This window comes from Paramormyrops kingsleyae, chromosome 3, assembly GCF_048594095.1.
Source record: "Paramormyrops kingsleyae isolate MSU_618 chromosome 3, PKINGS_0.4, whole genome shotgun sequence".
NCBI lineage: Eukaryota > Metazoa > Chordata > Actinopteri > Osteoglossiformes > Mormyridae > Paramormyrops > Paramormyrops kingsleyae.
This window is the reverse complement of record NC_132799.1, coordinates 22179598-22205292: the sequence shown is the minus strand read 5'-3', so window position 1 is coordinate 22205292 and position 25695 is coordinate 22179598. Positions and strand designations below refer to the sequence as shown.

General features: G+C 41.0%; 3 protein-coding genes and 1 long non-coding RNA gene across 12 annotated transcripts in view; 2 read left to right on the top strand and 2 right to left on the bottom strand.

The window, feature by feature from the left end:
* Positions 1-505, bottom strand: part of tubgcp6 (tubulin gamma complex component 6) — a 75978-nt gene extending 75473 nt beyond the window's left edge. For both annotated transcript variants that reach the window (XM_072709859.1, XM_072709860.1), the window contains exon 1: positions 269-505. The gene's annotated coding sequence lies outside the window, so the exon portion shown is untranslated. The remainder of the gene's footprint in view (positions 1-268) is intronic.
* A 3418-nt stretch (positions 506-3923) lies between these two features.
* fgfr1op2 (FGFR1 oncogene partner 2) lies at positions 3924-13219 on the bottom strand. Of its 5 annotated transcripts, none has more exons than XM_023843514.2 (6): positions 13118-13219; positions 12389-12525; positions 11787-11904; positions 11306-11448; positions 7362-7475; positions 3924-4600 (listed from the first exon to the last, which is right to left on the bottom strand). In XM_023843514.2, exons 2-6 carry the CDS (start codon positions 12521-12523, stop codon positions 4463-4465), a joined length of 648 nt encoding a protein of 215 aa, XP_023699282.1. In that variant the 5' UTR covers positions 12524-12525; positions 13118-13219; the 3' UTR covers positions 3924-4462. The 5 variants fall into 5 exon arrangements, with proteins under 5 accessions (XP_023699282.1, XP_023699283.1, XP_023699284.1 ...); XM_023843515.2 differs by having other exon boundaries at positions 13085-13215; XM_023843516.2 differs by having other exon boundaries at positions 13034-13167.
* A 36-nt stretch (positions 13220-13255) lies between these two features.
* LOC111860122 (uncharacterized) lies at positions 13256-15884 on the top strand. 2 transcript variants are annotated; one of them, XR_011989536.1, is made up of 2 exons: positions 13256-13377; positions 13503-15884. It is a non-coding gene; the product is annotated as an uncharacterized lncRNA (long non-coding RNA). The 2 variants fall into 2 exon arrangements; XR_011989537.1 differs by having other exon boundaries at positions 13279-13377; positions 13508-15884.
* A 5601-nt stretch (positions 15885-21485) lies between these two features.
* Positions 21486-25695, top strand: part of LOC111860125 (protein kinase C theta type-like) — a 31451-nt gene continuing 27241 nt past the window's right edge. The window contains exons 1-3 of one of the 3 annotated variants that reach the window (XM_072709856.1): positions 21490-21637; positions 23529-23986; positions 24090-24167. In XM_072709856.1, coding sequence (XP_072565957.1) covers positions 24137-24167 — 31 coding nt within the window. In that variant the 5' untranslated portion in view covers positions 21490-21637; positions 23529-23986; positions 24090-24136. Of the gene's footprint in view, positions 21638-23528; positions 24168-25695 lie in introns of all 3 variants that reach the window. The other 2 variants (XM_023843491.2, XM_023843490.2) reach the window with 2 other exon arrangements.

The window sequence follows — 25695 nt, the reverse complement described above, 5'->3', positions numbered from 1 at the left end:
GCTCAATAACCTATCAACCTTTACTTATTACTTATAATTATGTCAAGTTATTCAATTACGTCAAGGCGTCAAATGACAAGTCATCCTAGTACTGTGGATATACCATTACTGCTTTTCAAGGATTAACACAAATACACATTAACACATAAAATGAAACACGTGCAGGCGTGTTATAAGGGTACAAACCGAAAAAAATTTTTTGTGTGCATTAGCCAGTTAGACACTAAAACACATGTTAGTTAAATATAAGTTCTGTAATACATCATACCTGACTCGAAGTATTGTATCTTGCTGGATTGATTGAGCGTTAGTCAGTAACAATATGCATCAAAGAAATCAGAGTAACGATAGATATTTTATGGTTATGTGTAACACGGTAGTTGCCCTTTTTTATAATAATTTGCCCCTAGCTTAATTTTAAAAGCAAAACAACTACTACTGTTGTTTTTTAATATTAGTATTTTTGAACCGTCTAATGCCGGCCAGATCTTGTAGAGACAGTTCCGCTCCCTTTACCCGCCCACCGTAGATCATGATTGGCTAACATAACGACGGAGAGTTTTGATAGGTTTACACTGGGTGCAGTATAAGTGACACGCTTCCGCCAGCCTCCCGCTCACCCGACTACAAGCGCTGTGTCCAATAATATTTAACGTCGTCACATCATCCACTGACTCTGCCACTCTGGTCGTTTTTATAGAGTTGGCGGGTAGCGCGCTAAGGACGCGTTGAAATTCTAGTTGGAAAACATTCTCTTCCGTCACCTCTGTGAAAGCATACCAATATAATAAAAGACAACAATGAAATAATACAATGCACAACATTTGAGTATACAGAATTGTATTAAAAACCCACCCTTGCTCTGTGCGTGTGTGATTTTGCATTTGCTCGGTGAAACAGGCTGGGTTTTTTCTTCCATCTTCAACACACAATAATATAAAAATGGAATTGTACTGGCTAATGTTAATTTATATGAATCCAATTGAATATAGTATCAGATTTCACATGTAAATAAAAGTAATATTCTCAGGCGTCACACCTAACCAAATTGATTTCAGGGAGGTTGATGAGATGAGACACAATCGGGAGGAGGGGGTGCTTCCTCCCCCCGCAGTGATATAGAGATCGACCCTGATTCTGATTTAGTTCATTTCTAGAGGATATCACAGATTCATTTCTAACTAAGCCAACTCTCCTCATGTTTGTTGCGCCCCACCTGTCTGGTCTCTTCCCCACTAGTGGTGCCCGCCCCACACTTTGAGAGGCAAGGAGCTATACCATTATAGTAAACATTATGAATCTGGCTGCCACAACATTTGACAGAAAAATAGGAAGTATATCAATGGCTGATCTATGTAGTTAAGTGTATTCCATATGGCGCGTGTGCCTGCCCGATCTGCGGTCCTGGCCTTATCTGCGAACGCATGCGCACACTGGTTTTCCGTGTACGTCACTATTTGATCTGTATACTGACTGCCTGGCTGTGGCTGTCCGATCCGCGTACGCATGCGCGACACCAGCTACACAACGTGTAGGTACAGAAGTAGTCGGTGATCTCACTGCTTGTTTCACACTGTGCGAAATCGAGTTAGGTACCGTTATTGTCACGATCGGCAAGAAGGCGATCCGGGAAGCAGGGAAACGAAGCCAGGAAGTCAGGTTAAACGGGGATTTATTAGGGTAACAGGACCGGGGAAGCACGACAGCAAACATCAATGACAAGTCTGGGGAAGACTGACTCAGACGAGGACTAAATACAAAAGACTAGCTAAGGGTAATGAGCAACAGGTGGGAACAATCAGGCAGAAACAGGAGGTAATGAGGTGGGCGTGGCACACATTAGGATCGGACGGAGCTGGGCGTGACATAACCCCCCCCCCCCCAAAGGCGCGCCCGAGAGGAGGCGACGGACGAGACGAGGGAACAGGACCTGAAAGACAAAAGCAAAAAACCTCAACGAGACACCGGAAACAGGACAGAGACACAAAACAGGAACAGGGACCAGAAAAACGACAAGACCTGACAGAGGACAGGGAACACAGACAGGCAGACAGAAAAGGGCGACACGGAGGGAATACCCACAGGCGACACAAAGGGGCCAGGAGTGAACAGAGGAGGAACAGCGGGCTGAGGAACAGACACAGGCGGGACAAAGGGAGGAGGAGCAGACAGGGGAGACCGGAACGGAAGGGGGACACAGGGGAGCCTGAGGGAGCCCAGGCGGGCGACGGGCAGTGGCCGGAGGGGCCTCAGGTGAAGGGGAGAAGGGAGCAGGAGGGAACCACACAGGGGCCAAGGGAACGGGACGAGGGAGAGACGAAGGGGACACGGAGGGAGCAGGAGGGAACACCGGCGGAGGAGGGCAAAAGGGGGAAGCCGGAGCCAGCGAAGGCGCCGTCCGACGCCCCGCTGAAGCAGAAGGGCCCGGAGGTGGCCAACACGGACCCGGAGGGGAGGCCGAGGACCGGCACCGAGGAACCTGGGGAGGACCCAGAGGCGACCGCCGACCCAACGGCGCAGGACCCGCAGGCAGCCACCGAGCCACAGCCAGGGGCCGAACGGGCGAGCAGGTGTTACTATTTTGTTATGTCCAAGGTGTGCAATAAAATAACTTTTCGTGATTTTAATGAGGAAAAAAGTTAGAAAGAAAAAACAACTGGTTAAAATGCCTTTCCAACTAAGTCAACCCATATACAGGCACAAGCCCCCTAGACCCCGTCCATGAAAGAATCATGATGGCAATTGAATGAAGGCAAACATTGCAAACAGCATTGAATGCCTGGTCCAGATATTTCAAAAAATCCCCCTGCCCTGGCATCCATGGAAAACATGAAGTGAAAGAACTTGAAGGATTCAAATTACAGTTGGAGAGCCCAGAACAAAAACAAAAGATCTTGAGACTGCTAACGGCGAGGGGGAGTGGAGGAAGAATGGGGAGAGGGCCCACCCCACCTGCCAGGAAGCCTAACCCCGGACCACTGAAGAAGGCAGCCCCCCCCCCAAAAAAATGTTACCTTGTCGGATGAGTCTCGATTTCTGTTGAGACATTCAAATGGTAGAGTCAGAATTTGGTGTAAACAGAATGAGAACATGGATCCATCATGCCTTGTTACCACTGTGCAGGTTGGTGGTGGTGGTGTAATGGTGTGGGGGATGTTTTCTTGGCACACTTTAGGCCCCTTAGTGCCAATTGGGCATCGTTTAAATGCCACGGCCTACCTGAGCATTGTTTCTGACCATGTCCATCCCTTTATGACCACTATGTACCCATCCTCTGATGGCTACTTCCAGCAGGATAAAGCACCATGTCACAAAGCTCGAATCATTTCAAATTGGTTTCTTGAACGTGACAATGAGTTCACTGTACTAAAATGGCCCCCACAGTCACCAGACCTCAATCCAATAGAGCATCTTTGGGATGTGGTGGAACGGGAGCTTCGTGCCCTGGATGTGCATCCCACAAATCTCCATCAACTGCAAGATGCTATCCTATCAATATGGGCCAACATTTCTAAAGAATGCTTTCAGCACCTTGTTGAACCAATGCCACGTAGAATTAAGGCCGTTCTGAAGGCGAAAGGGGGTCAAACACCGTATTAGTATGGTGTTCCTAATAATCCTTTAGGTGAGTGTATGTTCACCATTTGGTCTCTCCCACTTCAAAAATCTCTCCTATGCCTCTGGGCTGAATTGAGCGTGTGTGGGGTGCTGACTAATCTTAGGCAATATCAAGGTATTACTACAGAAGAAGTGGGGGAAAGTGGGGAGTTTGAACTTCCGCTTACAATGTGAAAATTTGCACCAGTGAAACATCTGACATTTGGTATAATGGTCATAATATGATATTAAGTAATCGGATAGCAGATCTGGTTGGTATCCATGGTTTTAAAAATTAAGTACTGCAAGTTTGCACAGGTCACAGATCATAACATAACTAAGGTTTTATTTTCAGTTCTCCGTTCATCAGCTACAGGGCTGAAGCGGTTTCTCATTTTATTTACATACAAGAAAATCCAAGCAAACCACCAACAGAATGTTTAGTTTGAATTAACATATTATACTTTCTGTCCAGTTTTCTAAAAGGTTTACCTAATTTCCCCACTCATGGCACAACACCAGCTTTACCAATAACCAATAAAATAAATAATTCAACCAAAGCACCACAAATAGATAATTTCAGATATTGTGAATGTAATCTGCATTCTAGCAACTTGAATGGATGTATCTTTCCTTCAAGTTAAACTAACAATCATCTATTCATCCACTTGGTCTGGCACTTCATGTCACTTGCCAAACTGAGAGATACTGGGAAGGTCTCACTCATAGAGCTGTACAGAAACAACGTTAGGATAGAGGGGGTACGACTTGTTGCAGTGATGCGAGCCAGACCCCATGGTGGTAGCTAGAGGATTAAAAATGCCCCCCACAACAAGGGATGTGGAGGTCACAGCTGAAAGAGCCGTTAGCTCTTTCTCAGCCTCAGGTCTGCGCTGGTCAACAGGCCAGACAGTGAAGTGCCCTCTGAAGTGTCCTCCTTCTTCAGGACTAGAAAGGCATCTTGGCTAATGCTCAACAGTTCCCGGAGCTTTCCATTCTCCCGCTGTAAGAGATGAAAAACCAAAGTTGTGGGAAGAAACGCCAATTAGCCTAAATACATGACTTTGTACTGCAGAAAAGAACTCAGAAATTATGCAAACTGCAACACCATGCATAGAGCACAGGTGAGGCAAGACAGTGCCACCCACAACAAATATAAATTAATGAAAATTTCTTTTTCACTCCTATTTATACACACACACACACACACACACACACACTATATATACATATAATATAATTTATATACAGTAAAACCTCGGATTGAGAGCATAATTCGTTCCAGAAACGTGCTCGTAATCCAAAGCACTCATATGAAAGCGAATTTTCCCATTAGAAATAAGGGAAACTCAGATGATTCGTTCCACAACCCAAAAATATTCATATAAAAACGATTAATACAAAATATAAAGTAAAAATACATAAAACAAATTAACCTGCACTTTAATTTGAAAAGAATCGTGGATGGTGTGAGGGAAATAAGAGAGAGGAGAAGAGGAGGGTTATTTTGTAGGACAACTTTCACTATAACAGAATCACTGCTATCTGTTGGCTCACTGGAATCTTTTTCTTTTTGTGTGACTTTAACAAGGAACCTATCCAATGACAGCTGCTTTTGCCTCCTTTTCAATTTTCTGGAAATGTGACATTGCATTGTCGTTAAACAGATTCATGGCTCGCACTGCTACGCGCTTATTCGGGTGGTGCTTTTCTACTAAATTTTGACTTTAAGGAGTGAGGTACGCCAACTGATACCGAGCATGGGAAACGATTACCCACGATCCTGCAGCAAGAGAAGGAGAAGAATCATTGGCTTAGTTGTGATCACATGACGCTTGGCAGACAGAGCGTATACGTAACCCAGACTTCCCTCTCCCTGGCCATTTCGTCCAGCACCTCTGGGGGAATCCCAAGGTGTTCCCAGGCCAGCCGGGAGACACAGTCTCTCCAGCGTGTCCTGGGTCTTCCCTGGGGCCTCCTCTCAGTGGGACATGCCCTGAACACCTCACCAGGGAGGTGTCCAGGAGGCATCCTGACCAGCTGCCCGAGCCACCTCATCTGGCTCCTCATGAGTGGCTCTACTCTGAGTCCCTCCTGAATGACTGAGCTTCTCACCCTACCTCTAAGGGAGAGCCCAGCCACCCATTTCAGCTGCTTGTGTTTGTGACCTCGTTCTTTCAGTCACTACCTACAGCTCATGACCATAGGTCATATATATATAAATAAAATATAGTACTGTGTAAAAGTCTCAGGCAGCAAAAAAAAAAAAAAAAAAAAAACTCATCTTTAACTGTCTTTATGCTGGTATAAAAAAAAAAAAAAAAACTATGCCATTATGCTTGTCAGGGCGTTAGCTAAGCCATTTAAAAACTTCTCCTAAAATACTGTTGCAGACTCATTAAATTAAATGAGCTGGTCGTAAAATGTAATAAATACACGAAATGGCTGAGGTGCCCCTGAGGACAGGAGGGATTTTATCTTTCATGGTATAACAAATTTGTTGTAAATATGGATTTAAAACCTTTTGATATGTCAGTAACAGGGCTGATGAAACAGACATGGATGTTTATTATTTTTTGTACATTTAAAAATAAGATGACCTGAGATGGCACAGCACTTTTTTTTGGAGAGGTAAGAATCTATGAATCCAAAAAAATGTTTAAAGTACAGTGGTACCTCGGTTCTCAAACTTAATCCATTCCAGACTCCGGATTGAATCCTAAAAAGTTTGAGTTCTGATCGAATTTTTCCCATAAGAAATAATGGAAAACCAATTAACTGGTTCCCGGCCCCCAAAATTACACCTAAATATGTTTTTTTTTTTTTTAGCATTTAAACACAAAATGAACAGGATAAAACAAGAAGAGCATTTTTTTCTTAATGGCTTCCAAAACGATCAAGATCTTATCCCAACATTACCCCTGTCCTGCCCCGATCGTACACTCGTTCCGTGTGCTACGCCCCCTCGTTAACCTTGTGTGGGATCCCCATGTGATCAGCTGTTTCTGGTTGTTGTCATTAGTCCTCTGTATTAAGTCCGCGTTTCAGTTTGTTTCCCCAGTCTGGTCATTGGGTGCGTTCGACTTGCTTACAGCGCTGGCTTAAAGCAACGCATTCTGATCCTGACGCAATGCCTTACGGTTAAATGCATTGCGACCTCTCACCCGGCTGCACAAACTGGAATCGCCTCCGTGACGACACACCTTTGTCCTTACTGGCTGAAGAGTTTAGTTACACGCATGACGTTTGTATCCCAGGCAGTTCCGATGCGTAAATCTGCTATTTCTCCCGAATATCACGTAAAGCAGTGAGAACTGGTTTTCAGTTAATTTACCTGGTGAAATAAAGTTTAAATAAATTACATAAATGCTCTAACAGTACACGCAAGTTAGTGGCTTATTTATTGTTAGTTACTGTAATGTTGCGCTGCTTTATTTGGTTAATCGTCCAGTCTGTGTAGAAGGCCTTCAAGTAAGAATTGCATTGTAGTATGACTCATTTCCTGGCACATACAATTTATATTAGTTCAGCGTTCATGGTTCGACTTTTGATATTCAGATCGAGTTCTAGGTCAAACTGGTTTGTTCGACTTTCCAGAAATACGAGTTCTAGTGAGTTCGAGAACCGAGGCACCACTGTATTTGAAAACAGAAATTTGAAAATAAAGCCGTAAGAGTGGGAAATGACACGTTTTCATATAATTACCCTTAAATAATTGACACTTAAGCCCCAGATAGTTAGTGCTGCAAGCAAAAAGACAGTACCTCTAGTTGTTTAATTCTTTCTTCATCTACACACACTCTGCCCTCATCCAGCTCGATGGCCTTCCTCATTACTGTTGCCATTTCATTGACCTTGTCCATGTGTGACTGCATCTCCTACAGAGAGAAAGAGAGAGATCAAGTGAAAGCATCAAATGCTATTTCTGCTAATGCTAAATCAATCAAGGACCATTGTTGTTTTAGGGTTAGCCCATTATACCATGGGGAATGATCTTCAGTAGCTCTGCTAATAAACTAGGAAGTAGGGCTGCAACAACTAATCGATTAAATCGATTTAAATCGACTATTAAAATAGCTGGCAACTAATTTAATAATCGATTACTTGGGTCTACGTTATTATACACATAAGTACAGTGGATACCCCCTAATTTGGGAGCAGTAAGCTAACCAAAGCCGCGGTGGCAGTAAAGCACCATTATGCTGGATGCCGACCGCCATAAAAGAAAAAGGAGACACAAATCTTTCATTCAGTGGTGTAGTGGAGGGTAAATGCACATAAACGGCATTTACGCACCTTTTAAATTTACAAAACAGCGTTTACTCACCTTTTTTTAGATCACTAATGTTAAGTATATGAATAGTTACCCACCATTTTTACTGCTGTGCATACAGTTTACCCACCTTAAATTTCTTGTTACCACTACACCACTGTGTTACCACTGTTTCTTAATGATAGAAATTTATAGTAATATCAAAATGTTGTAGTACTCAAGACCAGTTTTTGAAGGTCTCAATCTTGTCTTTGAATCAGCCATATTTGTACTCGATTTTATTTCGAGACCAGCCGAGACCAGCAGAAACCAGAACTCTGAGAATATTCCTATTAATGAGCCGTTTACTGTCGGATTGGATAACTTCTCACTTCAAGTGCAACCAATGATGTTACTGCCGACCACGTTACCCGCCCCACCCCTTCACACACGCACATGTGTGCACATGAACACAGGTGAAGTCGTGGTTGTCTGGGAAAGATGTCAACACAATCGGCTATTATCAAACCACAAAGTGTTTACCCTACCATTCTATTAGGGGGGCATCCAAAGTTAATTTTATTTTCTATACAGCGCCAGATCACTACAGAAGTCATTTAAGGCTACCTTTCCTATAGAGCAGGGGCCTGTTTCACAAAGCAGGATTACTTGCTTAGCCAGATAACTTGCCAGATTTAAGGTAGTCTGGGCTAAATGTAAATTGATGAAAATAAGGTCTATTTAGCCCAAACTACCTTAAATCTGGCAAGTTATCTGGCTAAGCAAGAAATCTTGCTTTGTGAAACAGGCCCCAGGTCTATAGTTTGTTTAATAAAAGAACAAGGTAAACAGCCTTAAGTTATTTATCTTATTTACAGTTCATCACTGTAGTATGCATACAGAACCGGACACATTTTAAAATTAAATTTGCCGCCTGCTGTTCATGGGTTTTTCCTCACCAATCGTCTTATTTGCGCTGTTCAGTCACTAAACTCTATGGCGTTTCACGAGGGTGCAAGCTGGCACATTTTTAGGCTTTTTCTCCGCAATAAATGTTTACTTTGTTTGTCTGTAATAAATGTAGACACACTTACTCGCGTGCTCTCTCCCCCCGTCATGTATGTGTATCAACATTAAATAACATTAGAGAATTATTTAATAATATTCTTAGTAGCAGCAGCAGTAGTCTGTGCTTTTACATTAAAAAACTGGAGTACTGAATACATTATCTAAAGCACCATGATTTGGACTAAATTAGAAATGTTTAGAAAGTTTCCAAAAACCTTACTGAGCTGCATGTTTAGGTTCAAGTGCTGCATTTATTTATTTTTATTTTACTTGGGAAAGAAATCAACGATTGATGTTCATCTTATTTAAAATATTTCAATTATTATATTATTATGTACATTTACTAATCTTCAGTCCCTGCCATGGTTTTGGTCTCGGTCCTTCAGAGTCTTGGTCTTGTCTCAGTCTCGACACACTCTGGTCTCAGTCAGGACTTGTCTCGGTTTAGGTGATCTAAACTACAACTCCAGTAGTACCTGGACTAATTGCATATTAATTGCACTTCCCTTTTATTCTCAGCACTTGGCAGCGTCACCCAATGTCCATTTATTTAATTTCATTGTGCTTTGTTAGATCAGCCGTCATGAACTTAAAAAGATTATGTATGTTTTATTTACTGAACTTCTGTGCATACTCATACTACGCTGTCTCTTACCTTAGAAAAAAAAAAAAAAGATTAATCGAAGGGAAAAAAAACCCAGACAAATTAATCGATTATTAAAATAATCGTTAGTTGCAGCCCTACTAGGAAGTGGCCTAATGTCCACAGCTGAGATAAATTTAACAGGATATAAACTTCAAAATGTAAATAACAATCCCTGCATTTATCACAAAATGAATTATTCTAAATTACAGGTTTACAAAAACCTTTTTCAGATTTTGGATCTTTTTCATATTAGACAAGTCAGTTATAGTACTAAGTCAGAAAAACGAGGCCCGGATATTAATGGATCTTAAACTAAACTGACTTAATTATATTGCACTTTATTATTTACAAGGACAGTCAATAAAGAGCTGAGCCAACAGTATCATGGTACTTTTAAAATATTTTGCTAATTTATTAGTCTCATGCCGAATATTATTTTTGTTGCAATTGGGACAATCACAGCAACTATGTTAATTTTGTCCATTACTAAAACAACTGAAGGATTCCTGTTGGCAATTGATGGTTTGGAAAAGATTGGGAGATTTTTCTCTGCGTGGCAAATACTGAGGAATAATGGGAAAAACTAATACTAAACTGGGTTATGCAGACAGATGCTGAATAGGGTTGCAAAATTCCCGGAATTTTCAAAGATGGAAACTTTCCATGGGAATTAACGGGAATTAATGGGAATTAATGGGAATAAACAGGAATTAACGGGAATAAACTGGGAATTTTCAAAATTGAAGGTTGGCTCTTCTAAGGGAACTTAAATATAGTTGAGCAAAGTATATTTTAGCATAATATTGACAAAAACAAACAAACGCAATTCAAATACACTTGAATATCCATGCCATTCCTTAATCACATGTACAGAGCACATGCTTGCTGCATGGCTATTGAGACCACCTACTGGCACTGTGCATGCCTCCATCACATGTACACATGGACCACACTTTTGAGCCTGAAGGACAAAGAGTATTGAAGGCACACATTTGAGCCTGTGGACTTAACAAGTGAGGTAAGTTTTGATGATATTATGGGAAAATATATTCATTAAATGTTTAAATTCTGAATATCACATAAAATGTATTAATCTGGTAGATAGCAATCTGATAAGATGCTAAATAAAATGCTAGCATCTGTTAGATGCTAAATAAGCCATAGCTAGTATAACATAAAGAAGATGCTAGCTTCCTCATTTGGCTGTTTTGTTTTGAAGATCATTCCAGGGGCTCGTTCTTCGTACGTCGCTAACTCAGTTAGCTGGATTTGATTGTTGACGATTTGGCATGATCTTGGATTGTTTGGTTCTTTGAAGCTCATCCTGGACTTGCTGTCATAGCAACAGGTGCGCAAGCTTAAACCTGCTCGGGAGCAGGCTTATTTCATGTAAACAGGGTTTAGGCTGCGCTCCTGGCGGGTTATGATTGGTTGAAATGGCGAGGTCACATGTGATTGGTTAAAGAGCACGACTGATTATATTTATGCTTGGAAATAATATATTCCCAGTTAGTTCTCCTAAATTCCCATTAATTTCCATAATTCCCATTATTTCCATGGAAAGTTTCCAATATGGAATATTTCCAAAATTCCCAAGCTTAACTTACCATGGAAATTTACCGGAAACTTTCCGGAAATTTACCGGAAATTTTCCGCCCCTTTGCAACCCTAATGCTGAATAGTTCAATGCTCACATAGCTTATAGGGACATCCTTGCAGCTTGACAGTGAGGAGTTACTCACGCTTGTGTGCTGCTCCTTCAGCTTAGTAATGATGACGGGGTCATCCTTCTTACTGGCCATCAGCAACCGAAAAACCTGCTCCCTGTACTTGCTCATAATCAGCTCCAGAGCTGACTGGTGCTCCTCCAGGGAAGTGCGTAGTTCTGCAGAAAGTAAAAGGGCATATACTGCTTTAAGGATACAGCTGTAGGATAGTGCTGCACCTAGGAAGGCAACCCAAGATCAAAGGACACAAGTTATATCATTATTCTCACAAGTAAGAAAAAAAGAATCCCTCATTACACGATTTGTTTCCGCAAATCATGTTAATGGGAAAATTAGACTGCAGATGGAATCAAAGTTTAAAGCTTGTATTTTACTTCAACCTGGCTTGTATTTTAATTCAGAGACACAACTGTTATTTCCTTCTTATGAAGGAAACATTCAAAATAAAGAAGCACTATGTTCTAAATGAGAAACTTGTTTGAGACTGTAGTCTCACCTTTGTTCTCCTGCTGTAGTTCCCGGATCTGCCGGTTCTCCTGCTGGATTCCCATGACAAGCGCAGATCTGGGCCGATGTCTTGCAACTTGATTGAGTTCCTGAATCTCTTCCTGGTACTAGAAGCATGGGAAAACAAGTATGTGTGGTCTAGTAACATTTCATTACAAACCACAATATTTGGAGATTCAATATGCCAAATAACAGGAATATGAGCGTGACAGAGTAGGATTATAACTTTACAAGTTATGCGTTCAAATTTAAACCCAAATATATTTGGGCAGTTTGTATGTTTCAATGTATGAACTGGTTTGCCTCCGAGTCCTCTAGTTTGTGTCATAAAATAAATCTCATTTTCTTTGATAAAAGGAATATTTGCAGGAAAGGGAGTGATTATACCCGGTGTATCCCAAGATCAAGTTCAACTTGCCCTTGATTAGATACTGGAAATGCATGGATAAACAATGCTTGAGCGAAACAAAACCTGCTTCTATAAAATATTTGCTTAAATAAAATATATCCTTAAAGATGTAGAATTATCGAGACATGTTGCTTGGATTTAATGAAGAATGGGAGGCTGAATATAGAGGCATATAACTACACCTGTTTCATTGCTTCAACACGCTTATTTAGGTAGGTTGTCTGTTCAATCAACACCTCAGCTGCATTGTCATGGTCCCGCAATCTCTCCACTAGGAATTTGGCATCAGCCAAAACTTTCTCTATTGTGCAAGTCATTCCTGTTGTGGGGGAAAGCGTTAAACAGTCAAAATTAGACGGTTACTTGTTAACGCTGGATCAATTCAATTGTACGAAAATGTCACAAAATACACCTCTACATCTGATCTGTTAGCAAGTTACTTAGCCGTGTGGGTTCTGCTGAATCGCAAGAAATATTAACACATCACCTATACTGTACACCAATGTTTCCCAATTCCGGTCCTGGATCATTACCAGATTTAGTAGGTATGTCTGAGTAAGAATATATGCAAACTGGCCCACCAGATCCGGAAAAGGGAAACCCCGCTATATACGGTATCGTACAGTCAAACATATTTACCAAGCAGCAAAGAATCTTACCAAACAGATAAATACAAACAAAAATACTATAAAAGCATATCGACGTAAATCTCAGATTAAGCATTTGAAAGCAACACTGTATAGTTTACACGAAAATAATTAGTCAGGTAGCTAACCGTGTTAAATAAAATCAATATATTTAGTCAAAGAAACAGATGACCACCTAACCACATTTAATATTCTTCTGACCCGAGGCTCAACGCCGGTAAACTTAGCTACCTAGTTGTGTGCTAATTCATAATAAATACGAACTTTCTTGGCGGCTTTCGGCCTGGTTGCTATCAGGCGCGATACCCGTCTTCACCCGGAAGAAAAATACAATCAGTTGACTTCGATTTATCTCTGGGTCAGTACCCGAAGCATATAACCGGAAGTACTTCCGTTGTCATGGTAACAAAGTAAAGCAAGAATTTCCAAGTTCTGCGATAACGTGACTTGCGGCTTCGTGAGATTACCTGCTACGTTTCTCGAAGTGAAAGCGAATTTCTTTCAGCCTCATTTGTGGATTGAAGGTAATGATATATTTTCACTTATTTATATCAGTTATAAAATTAGCTTATTAGTCTTTTGACAGATTTATGTAATTGTAGATTCAATTTTAAGTTAAATGTAATTCATTTTGTGCTAATTTGTAAAGTACAGTGATGGAAGACTATCGGACTGGATTTGGCACAAGTTAGAGGAGTGGATTTTAAGGATTTTACCACAAAACATGTATGAAATCATGGAAGCAAAGAAGGTGAAACGTCTCCTTCATTATATAAAACTGCAGCAGAAATAACTGATCCTTACAGTCAATGTCAATGATTGGAAATGTACATCATAACCTGTGGCGTGGTGGTGCAGTGGTTAGCGCTGCTGCCTCACAGCAAGAAGGTCCTGGGATCGGTCCCTGGGTCGGGTGTAGGACCTTTCTGATGTGGAGTTTGCATGCTGTTCATATGGGTTTCCGCCAGGGGCTCTGATTTCCTCCCACAGTCCAAAAAGTGTGCACGGTGGGTTAATTGGCGAATATAAGTTGGCCCTGTGAGTGTGTGTGCCCTGAAGTGTGTTGGTGACTGCCCAGGTTTGGTTCTGGCCTGTGCTCGTTGTTCCACAGATAGGCTCTAGTCCCCCCCGCAACCCTGGTTGGGATTACGTGGTGATGGATGGAATCAACATATTTGTGTTGCAAACTATTAAATTAAGAAATTATTATGATCTAAAGTGTGAAAATGTACTTTAGTGGAACTGTTTGGATTGAAATTGTAATGGCAAGTGTTTTTAAAATGTAAAAGTTCACACTGAAAATATAAATGAACACCCACGGTATAATTGTGTTAGTGATTGCAACAATATATAGAATAATGGGCTGGAAACTCTATCTAAAAAACATTTTAAAACTTGAATAACTTTTATCCCAAACTTTGCCCTTCATCAATGTCATTTAGTATAACGAAGGTACAATGTAATTTAAAGCACATCACGTTATGGTAATGTGGCAGTGTGTGACATCACAATGAAGGCCCCTGTTTCTAGGTGCTGAGGTGAGTAAATCTCTCTCAAATATTTGATCCATCCATCCATGTTCTGCTGCCAGATATGACCGTTAACTTTCTCATGAATCGAAGGATTACATCAAATGACCTTCAAAAAGAATGGGAAACATTAAGTGCAGGTGTGAAGTGCACTAGGACAGTTTGTATCAGGCTCCTAGAAGCAGGACTGAAGTCCCATAAAGGAAGGAAGAAGCCCTTAATTAATGAGAAACAAAGAAGAGGTTTGTAAAAATGTGTATATATATTATTCACTGACACAAAACCATAAATTGAGAAATGAGTGAAGCAAAAAAATGTGCTGTGGTCTCTGTTGTAGATCCAATGAAGTGCCCTGAACATTCCTTACACATTTTTGTGCTTCTAATATTGCATATGTGTCTCCTAAAAGATTTCATTTATGAAAGTAAAAGACACCTTTTGTGTCATCCAATTCATAAACATTTAACACAAATGCTTCTTTACATCTGGTTTGATTTTTCTTAAAACATTTGTATTGCATCCAACTCCAGTTCTGTTACATGTGGCCAACTGTTTAACATCAGTGCTACCCAATAACTCATTATATACTGTATAGATATTATTTTGTGTTAGCTAGCCATATTAAGCTATTTTTTTCATGGTAGTTCCTTTTGAATTATTGTCAAGAACACAGCAAGGGTACGAGGAGGATTTTTGAGTTAGCTGTTCAGAAAACAGTTCTGTGTCGCATGGGGAATGGGGAAAAGTAAAAAGTAAAAACATTGCTAAAGACCAACCTGTTGGTCTTTCATCCACACGTAAAGTGAGTTTCAGTTCATTGAAAACAGAATTTTTTAAAAACTCCAGGGTAAACATTATTAGAAGCTGGTTTAACATGCTGTGGACAGCCATTTTTTTGTGTTTTATGTGGGCACAAATGTTTTAAAGTAGTGCTTGTGTGGACGAGATTATATTGTAATTAGGTGATTGTTTTTCATGGAGGGCAGAAAGGTGTCGTAATTACCCACAAAAACAACAGATCTTCCGCACAAGTAGCTGTTAGTGGCTGCAACTTCACTCGCTCACCGCTAATATCCAACTTTTTTCCTCTCCCGTTCAGCCGGCCTAGAATGGCTACTTCTTCACCACAATCCACAAAATCCTGATGGAGCTTGATGCAAAGAGAATGTCAAGCAAAGTACATGCTCTGAACATCAAGCTACAAATGATTAAATAAATCCCAATAACTTTGTTGACAGCCATTTAATATTTGTTTTTCCTTTCACATCTCAGTTGTTCGTTTAATTACTTAAGAATAACTGTTACAGCAAGCACTTTAAAAAATGTTTACAAAATGTTCCAGGACCCGGTTTAGTTGCACGTTTATTTGTGCTGTATTAGTAAAAAAATTTGATGTGACGTTTTCTGTGAAACGTTTAAAATTGTCCACTGTTACTGGCCACTGTATTCTTGTTCATAGCTATGCATCAATACGTTGTAATAAAGTGGACTGTTGCAGTAAACTGGCTTGGGTTTTTTAGTTGATTCAAATTATATTCATTAGTTGAGCATGATTGGTTTTAAGTGCAAAAATCTAATGTATTAGATTGACAATTTTAAGTTGAACTGACTTGAAAAATTTATATTAACCAAACTTGAAAAAATTAAGTGTGAAAAAATTAAGTAATATTTTAAGTTGATCCAATGTTTCATTTTTTACAGTGTATAATCGGTACAGAATCGGAATGTGACATCAAAAACACAGGGAGAACACCACGGACTAACACTGGGGATGGTTAATTTATTTCTGAAATACAGCACGCTTGTGGGGATTCATACAATAGGGATGTTGTTTGATAGGCACGAGGTCACCAACATCAATATCATGTCTGAGAATAAATCCAGGAATTTACTCGTGAGGGACCGAATGTCTTGTTGAGCTAAATCAGAGAGATAGGCTAAACGGTGGGAAAAATATTTGAGGGCTTCAGAATTTCGCAGGCGAGCACAAGGAAAACAAAGTTGACAAAGATGAAGATCATCTTGTTCAGGGGAATACTCCAAATGGTACACTGGGATAAACAGGGTCCCTGAAAACAGGTAGCGCAGATGTGGCACCTATTTCAGGATCCAAACGTGTGCGATAAGGTTTTAGCAGATTTACATGACATACTCGGGACTTACGCTTATGATTGGGAGTGTCCAAAACATAATCCGTTTCACTGAGTTTCTTGGAAATCACATAAGGTCCAGAAAATCGAGCCTGGAGAGAGGAACGAGACCAGGGCAACAAAACCAACATGCAATCTCCAACCTGAAAAGAGCACTTGATTGCTTTTAAATCATATAAAATCTTCAAGCAGTCAAAGAAGCTTGAGGACAATCCCACGCCACATGCAACCTAGAACGAAGCGATTCTATATAAGCTGAGACAGGTTTAGGCTGAGCAGATGGTAGAAGAGACAGCCACTGTTCCTGTAGCAACTTTGGCAGTTCACGAACCGAGTGACCAAAAACAAGCTCAGCTGGACTAAAACCAGTAGATTCCTGAACAGCATTACGAATGGCAAAAAGTAATAAAGGGACTCCCTCATCCCAGTACTTCCCAGACATTTAGGCCAGTTTAAGGTCGAAGCAATGTGGTCAAAGGTAGGGAAGTAAGCATCCACTTAATTTTCCCTAAACAGTGGTACCAGATTGACCTGCAGACTGACATCAAACCCAGGGACTTCATTTACCGGGGAACCCTGAGGAACACATGGAGAACAGTTCCAGCTTTCTCCGGGTTGTTTCAAGTTTGAGGCACCGGCACATCGAAGAAAGAGGCAATCTGTAATGGCTTATGACAAGCATCAAAGCCCTCTAAGATGGGACACAGGGTGAATCTGGTCAGGTCAAAATCTGCCATTTCAACACCACACTACACAAGCCCCTAAGTCTGTTCATGCAAAGTAGCCAATACTATTTTTCCTTTGGTCTATTAATTCTGGACTTCCCAAGCAAGGAATAACCCGGACGAGCCCCTAATTCTGTTACATCCTGGTCTTCTCTGACACAAAAGAAAGTGAAAACAAAAGACGTTCATCCAGAATCGAGGACCGCATGCATAGGGAGAAATGGAAAATATGGAACTGGATCGGTGATGTTGTGGAACGGGATCTTAAAAGAATGACATACACACACACTCACGGATGTAACAGCACTGAGACATTAACTAATATTGGCATATTATTTATAAGTAAGATTATCAAGTATAAACAACAAACGATCATTAGTTAAAATTTGACAACTTAAAATAGAATGTAGAGACAATGAACATGTTGTATTTAGATGAACTTACAAAACTTTTTGAGTTGAAACAATGCTTATTTTCAAGTTGAGTTTACTCATGTTTTTAAGGCAGCAGGTGAACTTTTGTTTCTAAGTTTAACAGACTTAAAATGTTTTACAGTGCAGGGCCGCGGGCCAGAAGTGTCACGGATCAGGGCGGTTCGGGCACGAGTACGAGGTATGATACAGGCAGAAATGTGGACAACCCATTTGCGGCTCAAAGGGACAAACAGGGTTTGTTAACTGAACTAAAAACACAAGAAAACACTAACAAAATCAAAGGACCATGAGGGGTCAAAAACCAAAAGGGGATAAACAAAGACTAACTTTACAAAAGGGTCAGGTAAACAGGCAGGTAGGCAGTAGGCAATATGCAATATATAACAAACATCTAACATCGAGAATCACAATCACAAACAATGAACCACTAGGGACTAAAACTCAGGCAGGAACTTAAATACAAAAACTGAACAGGGTAATGAATAGCAGGAGTGAAACAGAAAATTAACCAATTGGGGAGGGTGCAGGACAACGAGCATTCAGGGAAACACACAAACAGAGGAGGCAGAATTCGAACATAAGACAGGGGATCACAGGCAGCCGCATGCTTATTGCTTAGAGAAAACACAAAGACTGACAACACGAGGGACGGGATGACCAGCAATGTCTGCTGGCCAAATGGGGAAGGGACACAGGGTGGAACAACCGGGGCTGACCCTGACAAGAAGATGTTCAATATGAAGTACGAGGGTGAATGCTAGTGTTTTACTCCGCTAACAGACAGTGTATGTGAAATGTATATACAATATAATAATGATTAATGTATTTGTTACGTGCGTGCAGGCAGGCGAGCGGGGAAGCAGGCGAATAGAGCCGGGAATACGGACAAACAGGGTTTATTTACCGGACAGGAGGCACACCAGGCAGAACGAGCACTAAACATCACAAAACGTCAATGACAGATCTGGGAAGACTAACTAAGATGCGGACTAAATACATAGGACAAGCCAAGAGAAACAGGAAACAGGTGATGACAATCGGGAATTCACACGAGGTAACGAGGTGGGCGTGGCACACACGAGGATCGGACGAGCTGGGCGTAACAGAACCCCCCCACCAAAGGCACGCACACCGGGCGCGCCCCAGGGGAGGCGACGGATGAGATGAGGGAACAGGACCTGAAAGACAAAACCAAAACATCATCGGGGCATCAGAAACAGAACAGACACGCAGAACAAACACAAGGGCAGAAGCCAGGACAAGACCCGACACAGAATGGGAAACGCAGACAAACAGATCAGGAAAGGAGACATAGGAGAAGGCGAGAAAGGCGGAATAAAAGTACCAGGAGTGAACGAAGGACCCATAGGAGGAGGAGGAGCAGAAACAGGAGGGACGAAGGGACGAGGAGCAGACAAATGAGACCAGACAGGAATGGTCAGGGGACGAAGGGGAGCCCGAGATGGGCGACAGGTGGCGGCCGGAGGGGCCACAGGCGAGAGGGAGGCAGGAGCAGCAGGGGACCACGCAGGGGCCAAGGAGACGGGCCGAGGGAGTGACGGAGGGGACATGGAGGGAGCCAGAGGGACCACCGGCACAGGCCGGCAGGAGGAGGAAGCCACGGCAGGCTTCCTCCAAGGAAGAAAGAGCGGCAGTCAAACAGTCTTGGACCTCCTCAGGGACTAGGACCAGGGCTGGAGGGAACGGGACCGGGACAGGCAAGCCGGGCTGGACAGGCGAGACGGGCGAGACGGGCTGGACAGGAAAGGCCGCAGCGGGCGCTGCCGACATGTGGCCAGCAGGGGGCGCCTCAGCGGGCACCTCGGGCGTGCGGCCAGCAGGGGGCACCTCCGCAGGCGAGCTGGGCATAACAGTATTTTTATTGGATGAATGTACTTTGAACATCTACAGTGACAGTCTTTGATCCATGACTGGACTGTATTGTCTGTAGAGTACAGCACAACAAGGAGCCATAAACAATTGAAACTGTGAAAAAAGAAACAATTTAACTACATAGATGACTTGCCCAAGGTAGAACAAAAAATGCTACTTCATGGTTTAAGGGCAGATGGTGTTATATGTGTTGTCCATGTGATTTGTGGCTCTATAAATACCACTGAACTGAATTTTGTTGTCTGTCATTTTTTTAACATTACATTTAAACATTCCCTGTTCACACTACTCAGCACATTTGCACTACACTGCATACAGTACATGCACAAAATCAAACATAGATTTGTATGTTATTTTTAGTTATATTGTATTTATTATATTGCCGTGTATTGTGGATGTTATGCATTTATTTATTGTATTTGTATTTATGTGCAGCTTGAGTTCTGAGTCCTTTGAATTTAACTCTACACTGTACTTAGGACATGGGTGTTAAATCTTGATGCGATAAAACTCCAGCTCATATTGTTTTATACAACACATCCAGTGTAGAAGTAAAATTGGACATTGGTAGGCCTGGGAGGGGAGGCATATTGGGTCTGTTATGTCTTAGGCCTTAGGCAAGAAGAGATTGTTTTGAATATTGTGTGACCTCGCTTCGTGATAGCTGCCTGCAGTTAGTTCTGCCGACCCTGAAGAAAGCTCGGACCTTAGAAAGGCAGACAGCGGAGCAAAGGCGGGGAGAAACCACTTGCAGGAAGAGATTCGAAGCTGCCCCAACTGGTGCGCAAAGAGTTATACCTTTATAAAATAGTTGCAGTCGACAATATATAATATACGCGGTAGTGCAAAGTAGTTGTCACGGTCGGTCAGAAGGCGATCCGGGAAGCAGGGAAACGGAGTCAGGAAGTAGGGCAAAACGGGGATTTATTCCAGATAACAGGACCGGGGAATCACGACAGCAAACATTAATGACGAGTCTGGGGAAGACTGACTCAGACGAGGACTAAATACAAAAGACAAGCTACGGGTAACGAGCCACAGGTGAGAACAATCAGGGATGAACACAAGGTGACGAGGTGGGCGTGGCACACATCAGGAGCGGACAGAGCGGGGCGTGACATTAACCATGTATTTGCAGTGATTCAATGTCATATAATCAATATCTATATACATATCTCAAGTAGAGTCTAGAAGCCGAGACAGATTCCGGTAAAATAGGTGGATTTTACCTTGCTACCAAGGTGAACCAATAGAGCAGGAGAATTGTGTTTATTATATGTTTGAGCTTGGTTTGTTGGTGTTTTGTGACCAATCAGGACTTAGAAGTCCTTATGGGAATTGGGAGTTATGGTTTATCAACTGGTTGCTCTGTGTGCTGGGTGTGACCTGGTACCGAGTGCCAGAGTGTGATGGGAGCGCTTTGCTGAAATTGCTGGAATACAAGACATTTTTTTTACTCGTCAAACTGAGAGGTCCAGACTTTTATTCTAAGTGACCCTCTGTGTTATCAGAGAGTTTGATTTATAATTTTTCTACCACACCATCTGTTTGATAATGAATGACTGAGGAGTTGAACCTCCTGGTGTAGTATACTATTCACATTTCAGCAGAAGGGAAAATGTAACAATTTACTGTATGTGATTTTGGCTAATACGTTAAACACACCCACACACACAGACACATAAGTGCACACACATATACACACGAGATGGATTAATTAATAGTGGATGAACAAATTACTTAATTACTCCACCATATAAGGCTCATAGTTATCGTAATGCTTTGTATTGTATTCCTCTGATATCGCAACGTTACATAATCATCGGATGTCTTATTACAGTCACTTTTATAGTGGAGGTAACCCTAAATGTCATTTCCAGTAAGGCGCAGCCAGGGGCGTGACTACATGCCCCTGGTGCCCACCGTGTTACAGAGCAGTGAGTTAATCTGCACAGCTGACCGAAGTGTATGGAGTTCACATAAAGCCCTTACGATAGCTGAACACTGCGGATTTTAACATTACATAACATTTAACATTTTAGCACACTTTAAGGTAAGTAATTTAGATATATCTGTCGTTTATGATCTTATATTATGATCATATATTTTTGTATCCCGGAGGAGGAATGTATTAACATTGTGCATGTCTAGTTTTTCTTTTCGCCATTACTTGTCTTTTAGTCGGATGACTGACCGAAGCAGATGTTTATAATTATCTACGTGAGTCTAAAAGGGTTTATTATTTAAGCCGCAGCTTATCAAGCTAGTACATTTATTGTTTAATATGAAATAAACTAGATGCATTATAGTTATTTTCCAGCTCATAAATGCTCACATTCTGTAAATTCAGTTAAGATATTCCCTAGCATATAATAATGTTTTAAATCAACCATGCCTCATGGGGGAGGGGTATTCGCTGGGACCATTACCGTACTTTACGAGATCATTCATGGTTACTTTATATACTACTTCTTTTTATCAAAATGATGTGCATTAAATAATTCCTGAGAAGCAAATTTGTTTAAAACGGAGACAAGGATTTCAAAGAGCTGTACACTGGTGACCTTGGAGGATAAATACGATTACTAGAAATCATTACGTTAATCAAGGTGAAGTTAAGTTTCTTCCCTTTTCGGTCTTTCATCATGAGGGTAGCAAGTATCCCTCTAGAAATTAGAGCCTCATTTAATGTATTTGAGCTTATTAAGAGTGGCTGCAGATAACTGTTGTTCATTTTTATGTTTCTAAAAATCTATATTGATTGAGTTTTAGTTCAGTTAAACTTTTACTTGACTAGGGCTTTCTTTTGCTTATTGGATATTCCATATGGGGATAATCTTATGACACAAATTACGCTCAGTCTCAAAAGCTAAGACTGGCCAAGTCATTCACCTAAATGATACTGTGAACTGATCAATTTGTCAATCTGAGTCAGAAAATGGGTATTACATTTTAATGCAGAGAGGAGTAATCTATTGGCCTAGGCCCTGTGTTCCTGTGTTGGAAGAGGTAAGGATTAAAAATCTTAGCAGTGGTGTTTTATGTTGGTGTTTTAGGGACACTTTCAGACAAATGTTTTACTGTGATATAGAAACAAAGAATATTTCTTCACCAGGCCATGCAGAATATTCATTATGATGATCCATTAAGGGGGGTGGGAGGGTGCTTTCAGACCTATAAACACTTTTAAAGGTCATTGGAGATGATGGTCTCAATGCTTGACCTTTACACAATCCCTTGATGGACGCTATCTCAGGGGATGAAAGGCCTCACAGGTCTTTGAACCTCCTCCTTCTGAATAGGTGTTGTATCATCAGTAGGTATGTTTGACTGGAGTTTTTAAAGCTGGGTATTCCTAGGGGCACATGGATCTTTCAGCCTCTTATCCTAGGAAAGGTTGCAGGCTGGAGTTTATTCCAGGCAACACAGGCCACAAGCATAACATGCTTTAAATGAAAAATATGTATCTTAAAATAATCACAGCTGCCCAGCAATTTTGTTCCCAAAGAAAGGAGGCATACATTTTAAACACTATTATGATTATATTGTGAAGCTTTAGGGCCAGACAGTTATATTCAGGATAATTAGCACACCTTCCATTTTGCTATTGCATTGCTTAATATGTGCCTCTGTGTATATTTCACATGTAAATAATAAGTGCTGTACTGTGTACTGTTCCCCTGAAAATGCAGGTGTTATTGTAGTGTACCACCCAGTGCCGTGTAAATAGTTGACTTGCTTTGTCTGTACTGCTGTTTGCTTTGAGAGTGCTTTGGCTCTGGTCTGTCGAATAAAGGTAGGACTTTACATTGAAAGAGTGCAAATCTCATTTCAATAACTATGATCCTTGAACTCACCACAATATCTTATGGGAAAATTAACTTGAGCTTGCTGAAAAGTAAACCTTCACATAAAAACAATTAAGAATGTTTTATTTTTTTAAGTGTGCTTTTCAGATACCACAGGTAGCCGAACTACATGTCTTTGGACTGCAGGAGCAAATCTGCATGACATGGGGAGAACTCCACTCACATAGTGTAGATGTGTACTTTCAAAGCCCCAACCTTGGAGAAGTGAGGCAATAATACTAGTCATTCTGCCACTCCTTTTCTGATAAGTTAAGTTAAAAAACATTTTTTTCATTCATTGGCCATAAAATATGATCTGATATCTATGTAAATTACAATAATGAGCAAACAATATGTTTTAACTAATAACACAGAAATCACTATATTATACTTGTATTATATTATACTTGTACACACTGAACACACCATTCAAACAGTGTAGATTGGAGGAAGTATTTGAACTCTTGGATTTTAATAAGTGGTTGAACATCTTTTGGCAGCAATAAGTGCTATGGCAGGGGTCTCCATCTCCAGTCCTGGAGAGCTACCGTCCAGTAGGTTTTCTGTCCTACCTGGCTTCTGATGAGCCACACCTCTTCTCACCAAACTTTTACCGAGCTTCAGCTGGCAGACAGCCACCCTGACATTATCCTGTAGGATACCTTGATGGCAAGCTGTCCAAAGCAGCGAAGCAGCCCTAAATCATGTTGCTGCCTCCACTGTACTACACTGTTGGTAAGATGTTTTCATGTTGGTATGTGGTGCCCTTTTTAAGCCATTTGTAGTGCTGCATGTTTTTCCCAAAAAAAATACACCCGTTGCTTCATATATTCTCAAAACATTTCCCAGTAATGCTATAAGGTGGAGTGTGGAGGTGGTCTCAGGTAATCTTCAGGATTCTTTTTTGCCCATTGAGCTTTCTGCATTATGCTTTTGGAGTAATCTGGGCTGGGTGCCCACTTTGAAAGAGAGAGTAGCCACAGTACTAAACCCATTTATAGACAATTTAATTGTTCACCAATGTGGGTATTTTGACTGATACTGATAGCCAATATATTTTTATATAATATCACCATTAGTGATACCGGTAGGTAGGGATGGGTATATGATTCAATCCGATTCAATTTGCTTCCGGTTCGATATCAGTCCTGCACGAATGACATATGAAATTTGATATAGCAGCTGTCCATATTTATCATATATGCTTTCATAGCTGTAAATGGTATGCAAATTTACAAATGTCACTGGAAACAAATAGTGAAAACCACTAAAGAAAGGCCAAAGGGCTGTATACAAAATTCTACCAAAGGAGAGTTGAATAGAAGAGTTGAATATATAAATGTAATGAAATGCAAAATACTTGAATTTACCTAAAGTCTTGGTGTCGGAATCCTATCAGGTGAAACACAGCAACAGTTAAGACCATTTAGTTTTAGGCATCTTATCTGTGTTTAAAGTAGCTACTAGCTAGCGATAGGCATCTGTTGACATCAGAGCAAGTGTATTGTTAACTAGCAATGGCCCGTGAGGTATGACAATCAATGGATAGCTGAGGCATAAGTGGCACCAAAATGAGGCACCGAAATCTGCATTGCAATACCGCCCAGGGCAACCCTTTTTGAACATTGCAGAAATTAAACTTATATATACATACAGATTGATAATCAAACATCAGTCAATACCTTGAACTCCTGAACAAATTTTGCAGTGTAGCAGGGCACACTATCCTGCTGAAAGAGCCCAAGGTATTTTTTCAAGGTATTTTTTATCATTGTGTATTTGTTTGGAGTTTGGTGGTTTGCTGTGAACTGCAATTATGTGTGGGTATCAGGGGAATAGATTCCTGCTTGAGAATGTAGCATTACATGCTTAATAATAGCACAGTGACCCCCTGAGTCTCCTCCTGACATGCAGACAGCTGGTCTCACAGAGCCTTCCTTAGGATGATCATGTGACATGGGTTGTTTGCACACACAGCTCTGCTGAAAGTTATGTCATTTATGGAGTGTGCCTTCTCATGTGTCATTGAATACATCATTGATACATAAAGGCTAAATGTGTAGGTAAGACTATGACTTCATTTTAGATAGAAACACTTGATCTCAAGGGATATTTGTTCACACAATATAAAGTGCATAGTTACAAACGTAAGATAAACCAATAAGCAAAAATATATAAATTAAAAAGGGGTGTACTTGTAATCAACGTAGTTGTACATAGTTATGTAAGGTGATATGGAAGATATTGTCCTTGTTCAGTGCTT

What these genes read in the sequence shown, in the direction of transcription:
- fgfr1op2 (XM_023843513.2), bottom strand. An exon ending in ACTACAGCAGGAGAACAAAG is followed by an intron (nt 11,449 to 11,786) that starts GTGAGACTACAG and finishes TACTTTCTGCAG; the next exon opens with AACTACGCACTTCCCTGGAG. An exon ending in AAAGAATTAAACAACTAGAG is followed by an intron (nt 4,601 to 7,361) that starts GTACTGTCTTTT and finishes CATCTCTTACAG; the next exon opens with CGGGAGAATGGAAAGCTCCG.